This window comes from Glycine max, chromosome 2, assembly GCF_000004515.6.
Source record: "Glycine max cultivar Williams 82 chromosome 2, Glycine_max_v4.0, whole genome shotgun sequence".
Classification (NCBI taxonomy): domain Eukaryota; kingdom Viridiplantae; phylum Streptophyta; class Magnoliopsida; order Fabales; family Fabaceae; genus Glycine; species Glycine max.
Window position 1 is genome coordinate 44,667,212 of NC_016089.4, and position 19,272 is coordinate 44,686,483.

The 19,272-nt window shown below is 31.2% G+C and overlaps 3 protein-coding genes and 1 non-coding gene across 4 annotated transcripts; 3 read left to right on the top strand and 1 right to left on the bottom strand.

The window, feature by feature from the left end:
• The first annotated feature begins 213 nt into the window (after positions 1-213).
• Positions 214-295, top strand: TRNAS-AGA (transfer RNA serine (anticodon AGA)). The gene has a single exon. It is a non-coding gene; the product is annotated as a tRNA-Ser (tRNA).
• A 1,611-nt stretch (positions 296-1,906) lies between these two features.
• On the bottom strand, positions 1,907-3,793 carry LOC100499862 (uncharacterized). The gene is made up of 5 exons (NM_001250137.2): positions 3,678-3,793; positions 3,489-3,581; positions 3,296-3,380; positions 3,072-3,205; positions 1,907-2,055 (listed from the first exon to the last, which is right to left on the bottom strand). Exons 1-5 carry the CDS (start codon positions 3,678-3,680, stop codon positions 1,978-1,980), a joined length of 393 nt encoding a protein of 130 aa, NP_001237066.1. The 5' UTR covers positions 3,681-3,793; the 3' UTR covers positions 1,907-1,977.
• Positions 3,794-10,637: 6,844 nt separating this feature from the next.
• On the top strand, positions 10,638-11,935 carry LOC100782016 (uncharacterized). Its single transcript, XM_014769462.2, has 2 exons — positions 10,638-11,039; positions 11,446-11,935. Exons 1-2 carry the CDS (start codon positions 10,801-10,803, stop codon positions 11,729-11,731), a joined length of 525 nt encoding a protein of 174 aa, XP_014624948.1. The 5' UTR covers positions 10,638-10,800; the 3' UTR covers positions 11,732-11,935.
• Positions 11,936-15,414: 3,479 nt separating this feature from the next.
• LOC102667916 (uncharacterized) lies at positions 15,415-18,234 on the top strand. Its single transcript, XM_006575405.3, has 2 exons — positions 15,415-15,517; positions 16,224-18,234. Exon 2 carries the CDS (start codon positions 16,339-16,341, stop codon positions 17,209-17,211), a length of 873 nt encoding a protein of 290 aa, XP_006575468.1. The 5' UTR covers positions 15,415-15,517; positions 16,224-16,338; the 3' UTR covers positions 17,212-18,234.
• The last annotated feature ends 1,038 nt before the right edge of the window (positions 18,235-19,272 follow it).

Sequence of the window (19,272 nt, forward strand, 5' to 3'; positions counted from 1 at the left end):
TGGAAAAATATTATACTTTATAAATACATTTACAAATAATACTATTTTTTTTATAACTTCCATTAATTTAATAATTTTAAAAACAAATTGGGCTAGCATAATAATAAAAAAAAGCCCATGGGTTTACCAAAACATTCAAGGAAGCAAAATCACTAGACTGAAGTCAATATGTTAAATCGATATTAAGAACAAAGTCGGAAATTATGCCATCAGGTGGACGTGCCGGAGTGGTTATCGGGCATGACTAGAAATCATGTGGGCTCTGCCCGCGCAGGTTCGAATCCTGCCGTTCACGTTTTTTTTCAACTATTAATTTTTTTTGAGTAATTATTTGATTTTTTACTTAAAAAAAATTTAACTAACAAAAAATAACTATACACGCTAAAAAAAATTATTTTTAAAGGAAACGAATGTTCATTTTTAAAAATATTTAAGAGAAAAATGTCCCCACATGATTGTGGGTGGAAAATTGTTCTATTTTTGTAAAACATGCATGAAGAAATCTTTTATGAATTAGAAGAAAAATCAACTATGAGTTACAATACAAGAATACAAGGCCTGAACTTCAAAAACGTTCTCTTGAAAATTCGATTAAATTGTAATTTTTACATTATATAAGCATTCACAATTGGTGACTCCAGAAAAAACATGCTTGAAAAACAACTTATGATACTACGTTGTATAGATTGCAATTTTGAAATGCTCCATACGGAGTACTAATGTGTACAGAGTAATCAGAGTCCAAAAAATAAAAACTCACCCTTGACGACACAACGTTACCCACAACAAAAGCTATATATCAGCTTTTAAATAAAGGCCAAATTTAAAATTTCACATAAAATATTGGATACACAAGGAAAATAAATAATGCAACAACAACATTCCAAACTAAATGGAGCTGTGGCCCTATTAGATTGAAATCTTTTCTTTAGTACAAAGGCCCATTACCTATTGAACAAACTATATGAAATTTATGAATTAAGACCAAAACTATATAATTTACATCAATTATTAAACCATTAACAACTTATAATTAAACAATATTTTATCCCGAAATTCACCATTGGATGAGATAAAATAATTTTTTTGGAATAATCTTTTTCTTGGAAGAAAGGCCAACACTGTAAATGAAATTTGAGAATTTAAGTTTTAATTTTCTTAAGGCCTTATAATAATTATTAAATATATCTCATACTTCGAATCTTGTAGTATATGAGATATGCTTATCTATTATTTAATATAAATTATGATTAATTATTATAATTTAAATAAATTTATAATAATTGATACACTATTACAATGTAAACTAATATAATATTTATTTTAAATAATTTTACTGTAACAAATAAATTATAATTGTTAGTCAATATCATAATCATTTATATGTTTATTTTAAATTATTTGTCAAAATATATTTTTAAGTAATTATTATAATGTTATATTTATAAAAAAAATTATAAAATTATATTTTATCCTTAAATGAAATAAAATTTAAAATTTAACAAATTAATCCAATAAAAACATTAATAGTTAGATTTAACAAAAAATTACTAACATTTACATCCAATAATAATAATAACTTCATAATATTTTCATCTCATTTATTCAATATGACCATATTAACAATTAATTTTGTGAAAAATTCATTTGTCGATATCACATCTTATTATCGATAAGAGATAAAAGTTAACGGATAAATTTGTCACATTCTTTTACATAAGATAATTTTTAAAAAAAAAACATTAAAAAACCAATTTTGATTAAAACTTACTCGGGAGATGTCATTCCGAAATCGCCGAGATAACATATCAAGTTTCATTTTCATAAAAAGCCAATATTATCCAACGACTAAAGCTTATAATTAGAACAAAAAGCCCCTCCACAAAACTGATATGTTCAAAAATTAAGCAACAAAGAAAAGTTTATATTATAAAAATAGTCCAGCATAACATAAAGGCTTTTTTTAAGGATTTGCTTTTAGGTTCGGACAGGTGCTGCTGTGCCAGCAGGACGAGGTCCTTGGCCGCCGGGCTGACCAGGCCTAGGTGCATCATCCTGGCAAAGAGAACAAATAAACCCATCATCAAACAAGAACAGGTGTTATATTGATTCATGATTCAGAAAACAGAAACATAAAACAATTAATCAACTATTGATAACAATTCTATATCCATATAATCACATTATATTCACACAAATAAAGAGCACATTTTCCTAATGCAAACTCAAATGTCGAACGAATTGCCTTTGTACATTCAAAAGAGATAATAACTTTTCTTTAACCATTGGAATATCAATTTTCCAGCAAATTAGAGTAGCAACTTTGAATATTGAGTTCTGGATCATATAGCTCAAATGTAAGAATAGAAAAAGACCACAAGTTTGATACGATTGGATTCAAATCTCAGATCTTCGCAGTTTTGTCCAATTCTCCATCCACAGTATCAAGAATCAACCAAATTTCACCTCTAAAATACTACCTTGTCTCCTAAATGATCACTAAAATAATGAAATTATTTAAGTAATCCCTAAAGTATTTAGTATCCAACATTTAGTCTGAAGTTGATGTATTTTAGTCAAGTTCAAGACCAAATTCAAAGGATTTTTGAAATAATTTGGAGACTACTTAGCATGATTTCTAATACTTCTAGTACTACTTTAATATTGTTTTTACTTTAACAACCAATTAAGAGACAGGACAATAGATCAAGGATAAAATTGACGGTTTTCTCCAAAACAAGATGCCTCCTGTACTTTTAAATTCATTTAAGAGCAATGTATATCAAATTCAGTGTCATTTTTTAACATCCCAAGTAACAGAACATTTTAGAAAAGATTTTCTCCATTTCTTTCATTACTAAGCTTTTGAGTAAATAAATGTCAGTCTCTATATCATCTCCATTCATTTATTTTCCTAAAAGCTTATGAAATGAAGGAAAAGGAGAGGATCCATTCCTCGAACACTTAGTGTGCATCAGTACAATCAAACAAGTTTATCCAAACTAATCTCAATTCAGCAACAAACGATGAAAACACAGCATAAAACAACAGAAACGGTTATAAAGTGTTACCCTGCGCCTGATGAATCTCTGTGGAGGCTCACGTTTCCTCCTGTCAGTGCGGGATCGAACCCTCACAACATGAGAGTGGATAGCACAAGAAACACAGTACTGCATCTTCACATAGAGTTTCGGAAGAGTATATTCTGCAAAATAATATTTTTTTTAAAAATACAAATAAATAACATAAACAGATGCGAAATTTTCATGAAAAAAATAACGAATTAGAAAGTTACGTTCATAGACACAAGCTTCCTGCACATCTCTGACTGCAGCCTGTTCAACAATGTTCCTCACCAGAAACCTCTTGATGGCCTTGTCCTGTTTTTTAATAATATTTTTTTATTCACAAAGCGTAAAAAGGTCAATTGAAACGCCTAAAACAAAAAAAAAAAAAATTGAAGGTTTAAGAGAAAGTGAAATAAAAACCTTGGGACAGCATTTGCCACAGTTGGAGCACCGGATGAATTTGACGTGGCCGCGGCCGTGTTTGTTGCGACCTCCATTCCTGCGCTTGAATGTCTGCGAACAATGATGGAAGATTCAACGATGAGATGAGAAAAAGAATAAGAAGGTTTTAGAATTTACAGAAAGCGAGAATAAGAACAGATCTCGAACCATGGTCGGTGGTGGCCGGAACTTGCACGCTCTCTCTTCCTCCTCTCTAGGGTTTTGAGCTCTGCAGCTGCGGAGTGAATCCGATTGCAGCAAGCAGAACCCTTTTTATATGCCACAAAAAAACCTAATTTTTGTTCAACTTCGTTAAAAACTTAAAATCGTCGTGCTTGACCTAAATATAATAGCATGTTAAATTATATTTGTTAAATCAAATATATATATATATATATTAAAAAAACTAATAAAATATAAATAAACATATATGTTAAATTTTCATTATATTTTTTTCTTCTAACAAAAAGTATTTCTAGTCTAATTATTTACTCAATACATTCTCTCAAGAATAATATAATTAAAAATGTTATTTTATAAATATTTTATTTTGATCTTTTTATTATAACTAACAACTCTATATTTAGATTTCTTGTAATATTGTTTTGGTTAAAATATATTTATGGTTCCTTTAATATCAAAATGTTTAGATTTAGTTTCTTGCAAAAATTTTGCTTTATTTTATTATCTTATAAAATTAAAATATATTATTTTTTGAGTAATTGTCAAAATTCATGAAGATGAAAGGACTTAAGAAGAAGGTTGATAGTCAACACACGAAATATGAAACTAAGAAGACTGCGAGTTTATTGTGCCCATTACCAGTGCCCTGTCGGTCATGGGAGGACTTATCTCTCGACTTCATCACGGGGTTACCTATGTTTCGTGGCTATACCACCATTCTTGTGATTGTCAACCGCTTCTCGAAAGGGATTCATCTGGGTATGCTCCCAACCCAACACACTTCGTACACAGTGACAGTCTTATTCAAGGACCTTGTAGGGAAAATTCATGAAATGTCGCAATGCTTGGTCTCGGATTGTGATCCCCTATTTCTTAGCCGATTTTGGCAGGAACTCTTTCGCTTAAGTGGCACTAAGTTATGCCTGAGATTTGTGTATCATCCTCGATCCGATGGACAAACAGAGGTCCTAAATCGAGTTATCGAACAGTATCTTCGAGCCTTTGTCCATAAGAAGCCTTCATCGTGGGAAAAGCTGTTACACTGGGTTGAATGGTCATACAACACATCCTAGCACTCGAGCTCGGGTCTCTCCCTTTATGAAATCACCTTTGGCAAAAATCCCTTTAATTTTCCATAGTATTTGGTAGGAGATTTTAACATCGTTGCTATTGATGACATACTCATTGCTCGAGAGGCAGTTTTTGCGGAAGTTAAGAAGAAACTAGAGAAGGCGCAGGTGTTTCATGGTACAAACTTGTTCGTGAATAATAATCCAAGAATGCTAATCAGCAAGTGTACTGAGTCGCACAAGTAATATAAAATGGTAAGAACCGAGTATCGAATCACATGGAACTTATTTCATTAAGAAAACATGCATTCAATAAGTAAACATTTGTGTAAAACAAGTAAATAATCAAAAGGGGTTTTTGTCTACAATTCTAATTAACTACAAATTTAAAATATCTAAAAGCTAGAGGTAAAAATAGTCAAGTAAAAGCGTTGGGTCATTCTACTGAACCAACTTTGATGTTACTAAATATTTTTCTCTATTTAACATTGTTTTAGTGTTCTTATGCTGAAAACAACTACCCAAACCAAGATCCCTCGAGTGAATAGGTTTAACTCTATTTAAACTTCATCATTGATCCCTCAACAAACTTGATTTAAATGAGTTGCATTAAGATTACAACATAATATAAACTAAATCACTGCACTTCGTCCCCAGACATACACTTTTCTAGCCTGCTTTATCAAGTCTGAGGTTTTAAATCACTTCCCAGTACTAAAAATCCTAACTTTACATACAAATGGGTGAACAAGCCACAAGCATGCAAGAAATAAGCACAGATAGAAGCAATGGACACATAAAAACAACTTTAAATAGATAATAAGAAGATATTACATCAAGTGTTCAACATAAATTCCCAACAAGAGGTCTAGCCTTCCATGGCAAGTTAGCAACTTTCAGCACAAAGGATGAGAATTAGAAGAGAAACTAAGATTACATGTGATGAGGATGTCTCCTCCACCTCTAGAACTCTAAAATCACTCGTAAAACCTAAACTCTCTTGAAGGCAGGAGCTTTGCTCTGTTTTTCGTCTCTTTGTGTGTCTCTTCATTTTCTCCCTCTGTTTATAATGCCCCCTCTTTTTACACCAACTTCAATGTTTTAAAGGCTCCTTGATGTTTCAGATTCTGAAGGCTCGCTGAGCGCAAGTTAGTGAATTCTCGCTTAGCAAGTTGGGTGTGCTGAGTGCGATAAGGGATAAACGACTCGTTGGGCGAGCTTGCGGCGCGCTGGGCGTGGGCATCGGAGACAAATCCTCTTCTAGGGTTTCCCCATGCGCTAAGCTGGCTAAGTGCCTCGCTTAGCGGATGTAACTCGCTAAGCGCATATGCCTCGCTTAGTGAGACACTAGCTGCTTCACCTTCTTCTACTTTTAGCCTGAAACTGAAGTTGGTTCACATTAATTCAGAAAAATGGGAGTATCTGCTAAGCAAAATCAAACTAAACATGAAAATATACACAAATCCTACCAAAAGAACCATAAGTTGAGGGAAAGATGTTAATTTTGTATAACCATTCAATACAAAAGTTAGTCGCAAATGACGACTAACAGCAGGCTTGCATGAAACACTTTGTAGATACTAAACGCCATGATGTTCATTTTACTGTTAACGATTGGGTTCTGGTCAAACTTCGGCCACACCGGTAGACCTCTATTTCGAGCCAACCCATTGGGTATTCCAAGCTTGCCAAAAGATTTTATGGGCCTTTCCGAGTCATCAAAAGGATTGGGCTGTCTGCCAACAAGCTTCAATTACCCGTAGACGCGCGTATACACCCAGTCTTTCACTGTTCCCTACTCAAATCCTTTCATTCTGCACACCCCGATGACAACCTTCATAGCATAACCTTACCAGTGCTCACTAAGGATGATCACCTTTTAATTCAACCTCTAGCTATATTGAACACGCGCCAGACAACTGACTCGAAGCTAGAAGTCCTTGTTCAATGGCAAGGATTGTTGCCGGATGACACGACATGGGAAGACTGGCACCAACTTCAAACTGATTATCACCTTGAAGACAAGGTGCTTTTGGAAGGCATGAGGAATGATAGCAATACAGAAAAACCAGAAACAACAGAAGCAAGACCATGAAGGAATAGCAGGGCCCCAGCTTATCTTAAGGATTTCCTATAATCGTTTCTGCTGAGCTAGATATCAAATGAGCAGCTTTGATCTTGTCTGGCATTAGGAATATTTCCTCTCTTTCCGTTAGGACCCTGCCACCACAGAATTCCAAATTTTGTTATTACAAATCCATTATAAATACTCATCAAATGTAATAAGGCAGTGCATAAAATCAATACAATACTTATCTTTTCTATTCTTGTGTTAAGAGGGTTGACCCTCGAAGTCCAATAGCAAAACAAGGGTGACTACCTATGTGAGTAAGTGTTGACTTATGTACATTGTTAAAATATATGTATGTTTAGAAAAAATCCTGTATTTTAAGGATGAAAAATAAGTCAAAATTTTTATAAGGATAAAATCTAAACATTTTGATATGTACAGGCTAAAAATATAATTTAACCTATTATTTTCAATAATTATTTAAACTACTAACCCATTTAACATATAATTGATTATTATTTTTCTATGTATTTTTTCAAGTCTACTATATATACAATCAACTATTAATAATAGACACAAATAACTAATAAGTAAATGGTTATAATAAATAAAAAAATTACAAATAATTTTTAATAGAAAATTTTAAAAAATTATATATTTAAAAACAAAATTTAATCGTGCATGACACATATCAGATCAGACACTATACTTATATACAACTAGACTTTTTGATTTTTTTTCACCCATAAAAATGTCTTAAACGCGGATATCAAATTTATCAAGCCATCAATATGTAAAAAAACTCAAATCTAGGACTACAATTTTTTTTTTCATTTTACCTATTTGTTTGTGATCGACATAACATAAAATTAAACTTTCGTATAATGAGATAGCCAGAAACATAATGCGAACTGAATAGTAGTAGTTTATATGATAAAAACACGAAGATCAAATACATTATAAAGTGTTTCAAAAGACAAAAAAAAAAATACATTATAAATAGAAAATGTGTTCGTAATATTAATGAAACATAAAGGATTTAATGATGACCATAACATTGTCATAAACAGTGCTTCAAATTTAACATCTTCACTTTGAGAAGGATCCCTAAGAATAAATCACTAACACCATAAATCACGGGCTTGATTTCCGAGACCTGCTACAAACAGAAACTCAAAATTAAAAATAAAAAAAATTAAGAATCCAAACTAACAATACTACCAATCTAGCATACGTTGGACACTAAGATAACTTTAGAGCTACAATTAATAATAATAATAAAAAGCTTTTAACTGCTGGTATACACTAAAATTATTTTACTTCATACAAATTGCGTTGCTATTGGCACCTTTCACGTTGTTATTTAAATTCCTCAACTTTTTGCTTTTATTTCTTTGACGAAAATACTCATTGATGAAACGAAATTTCATTATCTTCATTTTTTAACACAGCATAAAAAATTTCCATTGCGCTAATTTTAATCAATAAAATCAAGTTTCCGTCAGATGTACATTCAACTAAATGCTAAAATAATATTTTTGTCTTTTCACTTGGATGGGAGTTTAAATAGCAAACATAGGAGTTGCTCACTTCCCCAGCTTGAAAGTTTGTAAACCCGGTGCATTAGAAGTTTAGAACTTCGGCAATTACTTCCTGCACTCAAAATATTGCTTTCTGCACCTTTCCGAAATGCTTTTTTTAATTATTATAATGTAAATACTAGTATGTGTTTGCCTAATGTGAAGTATCTTGTAATTTGACTAGTAATTTTTAATATTATAAAATTAATCTCCGTACAATTTGTACTTTTTGACTACCAATTTTTAATATTAGAAAATAAACCCCAATCCTATTTTACAGATTTTATTGTGTTTGACTGTATAAATTTTTTTGTAATAAATTAACAGTATACATTCAATGATATTTTTGTTTAACGAACATAATGCACTGAGAAGTTCAACAACACTTCAGAATTAATTAACTTACTCAACTCAAGGTACTCTTTTAACTTTTTGATATTTCACTTCTTTCTATTATGAGTTTAATGGTTATGAATTCTTGAGTAAAATCTTTTATGTTGTCAATCAATAAAAATCAATATTAGTATAGTTTTTAAGGATGTTATTGTGAAAATAAATAAACTTATATTTAAATAATAAAATAAAATTATTTTGCACTGGAAGTATATAAATTATTTTCTCAACATTTATAAAAACAACTCCAAAATAACAAGTAAACGAATTTACTATATATCTTCATATATATTTTGTACATATCTAAATATAACTTATTACATGTACTTTTGTAAAACAAGATTATTATTTCTCATTCTAATTATAAAAATGAAGTTATTATTCAACTTACTATTCTTTTTATTTTTATTTTTGCTTAAGTACAACTTAACAGTGATATTCTTTGACTATTGAACTTAGAGAATGACCTACCAACAATACTGTAGCACATTTACAAAGATCTATATGTTAGACAACAATTGTAAAGAATTAGAGTTTTTAATTTTAATGTTAGAAAATTAAGTCAACTTAATGACATTTATAAGTTGTGAAAGTAATGCTACCAAATTGACTAAAATAATATGATAAATTGACGGTAGAATAAACTTAATTTAATAAAGACACTTTAAGAGACTAATATGAAACTTGCTAAATTTAGAAGATCAAAATAAAACAAATAAAAAAAATCAGATATACTAAATAAACTTTGAAAGAGTCTATTATTTTTATTATAAAAATAAGTAATTATTAAATAGCTTACAATTAAAGAATAAAATATGAGTGGATGACGGCAACATCCTGAATTCATTTAACTCACCCACATTGGGCTTACCACACAAGACATTTTCCATTGTTGGAGATATCCACTATATGGGAATGGGATACAAATACAAGGACTTCACCCTTATCCAAACTCCTTGTCAATTTCACAATCCACTCACTCGCCCTTTGATCTTCACACCCCTTTTTAACATTCATAAATTATTGTTTTATTCTTACAATTACATTTATAAATTATTATTTTATTTTTATAATTATTTTCACAAATCGCTCACTAACTTTTATTGTCTGTTTTTCCCTAATAATAATTTATTTTATTTTTTAGAATCATGTTTTCGGTTTTTACAATGTTTTTGTTTTCTTATACGAAATTATGTATAAACATATTAGTTGGGTTTTGGACCCATCGAAGAAGCGTCATATTTAAATGTGTCGTTATCAACGTTTACTTACAAATTTAAGTTTGTTAGCTCTTAATTTAATAAAAGAAATTAATTAAAGAAAAATCATGCAGTGGTAATTTATATTTTACTATAAAATCCTCCTAAAAATATATTTAACAATCTATAAAGAATTTTTTAAACAAAAAATAAATTCATTCACCGGAGAATTTACAAATTACAATTATTCATACTATACTCAAAATAATATAAAACTTTTAATTAATTAAATGCAAACATTGTACATTCTCAGTTTGATAATATTTTTTTAAACAGATATAATTTTATTTAACGTAAGAAAATATTTATATTTTTTATTTTAAGTCGCATTATAAACACCATTAAAATACTTTTAACTGTTTTCACCGCCTATCGAAACCAGGCACTAGCTAGGGTGAAGGATGATATGGGACTGGGAGTTACAGTTGGGGGAACAAGAAATATCAAATTCGGATAAAACCGAATCTTACTCTCTCTGTCAAAAAGATTATGATAAAATAGATAACACGAATAAATAAAAAAAATAACACTAATCTTATCCCAACATCTTATAAAGTCTTGTGATTCTATTTAAAGCACGCAGCTTTAGAACAGAGAAAAGTGCATATATACGTGTTTCTTTCCACCCATTGAGTGCTAGCCAGATACAAATCGTTGCGTGGGAAGAACAAGAATAAAAAAGTTGAGACACAAAAACCGTAAAAAGGGTACTTGAGAAACAAGATTTGTTAGGAGATGGAACAGCTAAAGTATAAGGTTGTCCAAGGTGATGATAACAACAACAAAGGACCAGTTGTTCGTTCTTTTTTTTCTTCTTCTTCTTCTGAGTCTGGAATTTCAAGTGGTTCATCATTGGATTCTGATTCATTTGAAGAAGTTACATCCCCTGCTTCTTCTTCTTCATCAGCAGCTGATCAACCAGCAACTGAACCGTTGAGTGATATGTCTTCTTTGTTTCAACAACTTCCCATCAAGTAAGCTTCTTTATGTGATTTTGTTTTGAGTTTGTAAATTTGTAACACACTTTGCTTAACAATAAAATTACTCTAAATATATTCTTTAAAATAATTATTACAAAATAATAACGGTTTAATTATTATACAATATATAACAATTTGTTTTACACTATCATATCAATCTATCAGAAATCAGTATGACTTAATATAATTATTATAAAAGTAACGAATATTAGTACATATAATAATATGTGATTGAATGTAGTGTAGAAATAATTTATTGTCTGTAGGTGCGTATCTTATTTACTCAATCAATAATCTTATTATACACAACAATTGTAAAAAGAGTATTTTGCAATTTGATTAATTTTTCTTGTTTTTGTTTGTAAAATTTTCTAAAGTTTGTGTGTTTGGTAATGTTCAGGAGGGGGCTTTCCAAGTATTACGAGGGGAAGGCACAGTCTTTCACTTCAATAGCAAAAGTGAACAGCTTGGAGGATCTTGTCAAGCCTGAGAATCCATACAATAAGAAGTTGAAGACTTGTAGTAGCTATGGAGGGGTAATGGGTGAGACTTCTCAAAGGGGTTCATGTTCTTCTCTAAGTGCAAATAGGGGCACTGAGAACTTCATGGATAGAAGACCCCCAATTCCACCTCATAGATCTACCACTACTAGCTCCATTCCTAATCAAACTGCTTTGTTTGTTTGAAAGGGACAAATAAATACAAGTTGAGAAATCGGAGGGTTTTTTTTGTTCATTTTGTAAATTAGTTAATAGTTTAGAGTTTTTTGGTGTTAGAAATTTTCAGTCATAGTATGTAAAAAAAGTAATTAGTGGTCACATGATGACGTTGATTTACTAATCTAATTAGTTTCATTATTCAAAGAAGGCGGATAAGAAGTTTAATTTTGATACCTCCCGAGTTCATTAAATGTCATATGCACATGTATAAATTCAAATATGATCAATTATTCAAGAGAACATTTGAATCAATTATTATTAATATATTTAAAGTTGAACAAATGAATTTAAACTCACGGGTCACCCATGAAACACCATATAATATATAGATTTTGATATTTTGAGTCTGTTTAAATTACAAGTTTTTTAATCAACCCTATTTAACCCGCAGAATAAGTGGGTTTTCTCCACGGATTCGTGAATTTTTTACATTTTAATATGATATATAATAGTAATAAATAAGAGTGTCAACAAAGTAAAATAAAAAATAAAAAATTTAAGTATTTTTTATATCATTAGATAGTTGGTAAATGATAAATGATAATATAATTTTTTGATTTAGTATAAAATTAGAGATTAAGTAAACATAATAAAAAAAATATTTTTTAGATTAAAATGTAAATTATGTTATCATTTTTGACCAATTAAATGCTAAAAGATAACATCAGAAAATGTTACTATTATTTTATGTTTAATTCTTATATACAATTTGATCTAAGTGCTTTCTTCTAGTTCTATCCTAATCGATAGATGATATGCTCAATAATTTATGCATCGATGTTACCATGGGTTTAGAAATTCTAAAATTCATAAAATTAACATGGATAAAATTTATATAAATATTTTTTTATACTTGTCATTAAAATTTCAATCAAAATGGTAACATTTTAAAGTTTCATAATTAGTATACAAAGACAATGTCAACTTTGAATGTATATATTTTTTGGTTGAATATTTTTTTGTTTCAAATTTTTTAATATATAAATATGTTAAATACTTTTTTTTAAAAAGAGTTTTGTTTCTTATAATATTTTTATGACTCGAGTAGAGTTCTTTATCATAAAAGATATCTCTCATTTTCTTTATTTTACTAAAAACTAAAAAAACAAATGTAAAATATACAAACATGACCATGCCAATCTTTCTAGTTCTAGTAATATTAAATAATTCCAAAAAAAATTAATATTAAATAATTGATAAGCAACCTAGTTATCCTCTCTAAGATTTGTGAACCCATTGAACCTGTCCATCTAAATCAACCAACTTCTAGCAGTATGGGTGTTGAAACGGACACCCTCTCTAGATGTAATTAATGGTTGAGACTTGAGAGGGAATTTGATTTCAAAATGTTACAATCATAGCCTTGCCTTCTAGTTTGAGAGGCTAGACCATGAAAAATGTATTGTATTTTTTGTCCTTTAATTTGTCTTCAATTTTGATTTTGATCTCCTTTTAAGATTAATGACGAATTTTATCCTCTTATTTTATCCCATCATACAATTTTGGTCTTTCCATCTAAAATTAGATGTTGACGGTTGCAAATGAATGTTGACCGCCACGTGTCACATTCTTATTGGATGATGATGACTACCATGTGTCATGTTCTGATTGAATGTCGAATTCATGGAAGATGAAATACATTGTTATTGTCATTGGTCAATCAGAATATGACACGTGGTAGTCATTATCTAATAAGTACGTGACACGTGACAGTTAATATTCATTTGCAACAGTCAACATCCAATTCTGAATTGGGAAATGAAGATTACGTGATTAGATAAAATAGGAAGATAAAATTCATTAATAATTTTAAAGGGAAACCAAAATTAAAATTGGAGACATGTTGAGGGACAAAAAAATATAATTTTGACAAAGCTTTTTGCAATCTAAACAGAGAAGGCTGAATTGAAAATTCCACAACTATTTCTAAGAACTCCACATTAATTTTGGTCCACCCAAGTGGAGAGCTTGCCAAGAAATAGAATTTTGAATGGAAGCATCCAAAGGGTTTCTCATTATAATATTTAAGTTATTCTTTGCAATGGAAAATGTAGTCTTTGATTGCATAACTTAAGCAATTGCTGCATGGGGGCCCGTGACCTTTGAATTGAAAAATGCAAAATTCTAGCAGCCCCCACTAGGCCTCCAAATTAAACCCAAAAACAAGACTCCAATCATTTTTGTTGTTCAAATTAGAAATCAACCAGCTATCACTTTCCTACATTAGAAAATAAACAACGAAAGTTATTTGATAAGAATATAGACCAAATTTCTTTGCCCGCCATAAAGGTAGTCGCCTATCGCCTAAATTTTGTTAACTAGCAGCTAAGAAAAAATTAACTCGCCTTAAAATAAAGAACCAAATAAATAATACAAAGTGACATACTTTTAAATTAGGATCCACACCAAGATGTTGATGGTTCATAATGTACAGTAGTTTCCCAAATTTGGGAATCCAAGCATCATCCTAAAAGCTAACTTTCTCTCTATTACTCAATCTCCAAGCTATGTTATTTAAGGAAACGACTCCAATTATAGCAAACCCCTCCAAAAATTTGAAGGAGATTTAGTACATTAGTAATGGGGATAGAATCATCACCACGTTTATATTTAAGCATAGATCCCACGAAGCTTTGAGCATGAAGGCACTATTGACCTCCCTAGTAGATTTTATACCTAGACCTCCTCATGATTTAGGTTGACAAGTACTACTATTTTGCAAAGCCAACGTATGAGTCCTCCTATGACTAGGCATATCTCCCCAAACGAAGTATTTTGCCCGATGACGAGTATTTAAATTAACTAAAATAAAGTAATTAAAAATACACTGTGCAAGTTTGATTCATAAAAATACTAATGAAATGTAAATGACTTTTACCATTTTAAATTAATGAAATATATAATAATATTAATTAAGGTAAATATGATCAATATAATTTTTGTGGTTTAAACAGTCAAATTGATAACACAAGGATAGTTTATTATTCAAATTAATAGTAGACTTGTTTTTTTGAAGTAGTTAGTAGATTCAAATTTAAAAAATATCGAAAAATTTATTCCGATTTCATAACACAAATATATTATTTAAAATTTAATAAATATATATACTTACACAATATATAAAGATGATATTCTCCTAAAACCTTTAAAATATGTATCTAATAACACACACACACAATAGTTATGTAGCATATAGATCACAATTTCACATTAGTTATAATTGAATATATTATAAATAAATACATATATTTATAAAACTAATATTTTCATTCATAGGAATAAATTAGAATGATAGAACATAATATAAATATATAAAAATTTGATATATACTAATATTCATGATTCTTAATACAGACGTGCAAACACACATTCAAATACATGTATACTAACATATATTTTTAGAAAATTAAAAAAATAATAACAAATACATTTTAAAAAATTAATACCTGTATACGGCACACGATATTAAACTAATATATATATATATATATTGCATAATTTTTTTATTTTAATAAAAATAATATTTTTCTCTTCTTAAATTTGGTTTTGAGAAATTTTAAACTCTTACTCAAAGCCCAATGAGCCCATTCAGTCCACGGGGGACCCAATTAATAGTGACGTACGTGTCTGTGCCCCACACAAATATAAGGCTCGTCTTCTTTGCGCTTAACCTTGCCAGTTGCCGCGGAGAATGAAAGACTATGGCGAACGGGAAATGAGGGCACAACGCAGTTTTTATTTGCATAATAACCAGTAAGATCACTTTTTCAGTCAATTCTTTATCAATGAATCAATAATTTCTTCCTGGTTTTTTTCTTCTTTTTTCGTTTGATTAATTTGTGTACTTGTTAGCTCCGATTTTTTCATGCCATGCTTAAGAGAATTTAAAATTACTTTTGGATGCTACATTTTTATGTCTAGTGTTCAAGTTTTTTTGAATGATGGGTGCAGAGTGATGAAAGGGGAATCATGGTAGTAGGAAGGAGAGTAAGGAAAATTGTGGTTTTAGTGGGGTGGGCCTGTTCCTTAGGCTGGAACTGTCTCTTTGTTAGTTTTTCTGCTCAAATTTATTCCTTGCATTGCTGTTTCACATCCCAGTTGTTGCTCTACTTATTTTTTTCCCTTACCAATGTAGTTAGTTCCTATCAGTTTCCAAAGCCAAAGGGGTTTTCCATGGTTGGGGAGGTAACAATTGAGGTGCCTTACTTTTATAATTTGTGGATTTCATTTTTATGGTGTTTCTGGATTCAGACATTGATCATACTTTTTCTTTTTTTTTTGTCTGCTTTTAATTTGAATCTCAATCAACAATGGAATGAGCAAATTACATTTTATTAACACCTATATGATAAAAGTTGAATGACTCTCCCTTTTGTAGAAACAATAGAGTATGTTTCATCATTTCTAATTGCAAGTCTTGGTTAAATTTTATTATTTATATTCCTTGGTCTGGTGGCAGGAAAGGAGCTAGTATGCGTCTCATCCATATCAGGGACAAATCATGACACCAGGATTTTTTATAGGGTTCTGAGTTCTATCTCTCTTCTTACCTTTCACTTTTTATCTATTTTTCCATGAACCCTATGGAAAACAACAGCAGCACAAATGCCACGTCAAAACTACCCCAAAAAGCAAAAAGAAAAAAGAAGGGTCTGGGAGTAAATGTTGCTCAAGTAGCAGACAACACATCAGAATTCTCATTTGCTGTAGCCAAAATTGCAGTTGCTCAAATCTGCCAATCAGCTGGATACAAAAGCTCCAAACACAATGCTCTTGAAGCCTTAACTAATGTTTCCACAAGATATATGGAAGCCATTGTGAGATCAGCTGCCACTTTTGCCAATGCCTCCAATCGTACCGACTCCAACCTCTTTGACCTCACCAATGGCATTCACGATGTGTGTTCTGTTCAAGGATTTCCTGGTGGTTCAATAATACACAAAAGCAACTTGCTGGGGTCTTCAGCTCTAAAAGAAATTATGAATTTTGTCAACCTTTCTAACAAAGTTCCATTTGCTAAACCAATTCCATTTAGAAATGTTTCTGAAGTAACCATTGATTCCGGTACATCAATGTGCTTATCTAAGCAAGTGAAAACTCACATACCAAGATGGCTCCCACATTTTCCTAAGGAAAACTGTGCTCAGGTTTTGGTTAAGGAGAGGAAATGTGATGAGAAATTGTGGGAACATTCACTCACTAGGGAGGAAAACAGTGGCTTATTACCAAGCAATGGCATTGATGGAAAAGAAGAGAAAGAGGCAAGGATGGAACTGCCAAAGGGAAGAGAAAGAATAAAGTTTAGAATTAGAGGTGAGAAGGAGATGCATGTTGAATTGGGTGTGAATATGATGAATGGGGTTTGTAAAGGAAGGAAACGAGTGTCCTGGAATCATGACAAAATCAATGATTGTATGGTTGAAGAAAATGAAGATGAAAAAAGATAGCATAAATTGTTATGGAAATGAAATGATGTTTGTAACTGTTGTGTAACAAGCTCAGAAATCAGAATATGAAAGAAGAGACTGACATGAAAACAAATGAAAATTTAGTGCAGTCTAGTTTTGACTAAGCTTCAAGTTTTTGAGAGTTTTGTTACGGTGGAGTGGAATGGGACCGATTCCGAGATTATGGCTTGATTTTGAAACTTATCTTCCAAAGCAAAACAGTTGGGAAATTCTTTTTGAATATTGTAGCTAAGTCTAGTCCATGACTGCATATTAGATTTTTATCGATTCAACTGATTTGGACAATATATTTTAAAATCGGGGTCGATCAGTTATTAAACTGGAAAGTAAAGGTACTAAATTAGAAATAATAAAAAAGGGTACTAAGTATTTATTAGCTGCTTTTGGGGTTTCTTCTTCTGACTTTCTATTTGTATTAGTCCACCTGGACTCAGTTTCACATGATTTGGCGTCCTTGCTGTTGTTGGAGTTTGGGCATTTGAATCCAGCACCTCCTAACTTGTATTATGCACCTTTCATTTTATTTGTGTGAACAAAAATACCCTAAAATGATTTATGTCTCAGCACTTCTCTTTCCCACCATGGACGATTTGCATTGACCAACAACTCCTTTTGCCACCTCCACTGCAAGTGCAAAGTAGCGTCATGTTGTCGCTATCCCTAATAGATCTGGTAATGACTGTGCTTGATGTAGGTGGAAGCATGACCTGTGTGAAGCTTCCCATGACAGACCCACCACATAAGACTCCCTGGAAACTCCTGTCGAAGTCAGATTTCAGAAGAACAATGAGGATGTGGTTGAAGGGGGGTAGTAGATTGAGAAGCTAGAGATGGACATTTCTTGTGGCATAAAAGATGAACAAGGAGCATCACCCTATTCTGTACTAGGTATTCCAGAAGCTAGAGATGGATATTTCTTGTGATTGAATTTTAATTCGGAATAATTATTCTGAAAGCTAAAAATATGTTCAGAATAAGAATAAGCTCTCAGTAAATATTACCTTCCGGAATGCTATTTGAGAATTGGACACTATTTTGGAATGACCATTTTAAAATGAGGATTTCTGGTGAAAGAATTTTTTTTATCAACACATAAAATTGGAGTTGCATAATACAAGTTGGGAGAAGCAGGATTGAAATAAGAATCCTAAGAGTAATGATAGAGTTACCTTTTTATATAATAAATTTCAATAATAATCAAAATTTAAATGAATGAATCAAAAATCAAATTATATAGTCAAAATAAGTTTGTCCTTTTATAAACAAAATTTGATTTGATAATATATAAGATGGAGGGACATGCCATGTTTGGTCAAATTAGTCACTTCTAGGGTGGAGAAGTGAGATAGGTGGTTCACCATGGTCAAATTAATTTGCACTGTTAGATTTATCTTTACTCATTTGTCCTTTGAATCAAAAGTCATGTCCATTTGCCCACAATACAGTATGTATATGGCGCCGTTGTGTGGAAGACGAAGTTGTGATGGAAATCAATGTCGCGAGATCGAAGTGGCAAGTGAGTAGTGATAACTCTGCGTAAGGGATCAAACCAGATCTGGTATTTGGGTTTTTTTTTCCGTCGGAGACGTTGCGACACTAGCAACCACTCCATCGCATGTGGTGCCCTGCCCTCCTTTCACTTCCTCCGCGCATGGCGCATTTTCGTCTTAACACTGAATCCTCCTAGCGCGTCAAACTGAAAAACCTTCTCAACGGCAACAAAAACATCAAGTATTATGAATCGTTAACTTCCTTTTTGTCAAATGTAATCAACAACCTATGTAGGATGTAAAAGGAAGTTGTGGCCTTGCTGGTTTTGAGATGCGATTGTGGAATGGCGATGACAAAAAAGTGTGAATAGTCACAGAGAATTTGAAAAAAAGAGGAGAAAAACGAAATAAAGAAAAGAAAACTAAATCATTGATTTCAAATTCATTAAATCCAACAACGCAAATTAACATTCTCATGGCCTCCACCTTGTTTTAGTTGGTTGCATTTGTGAAGTAAGTGAAGAAACTGTTACAATTTGTTATGCTTTGT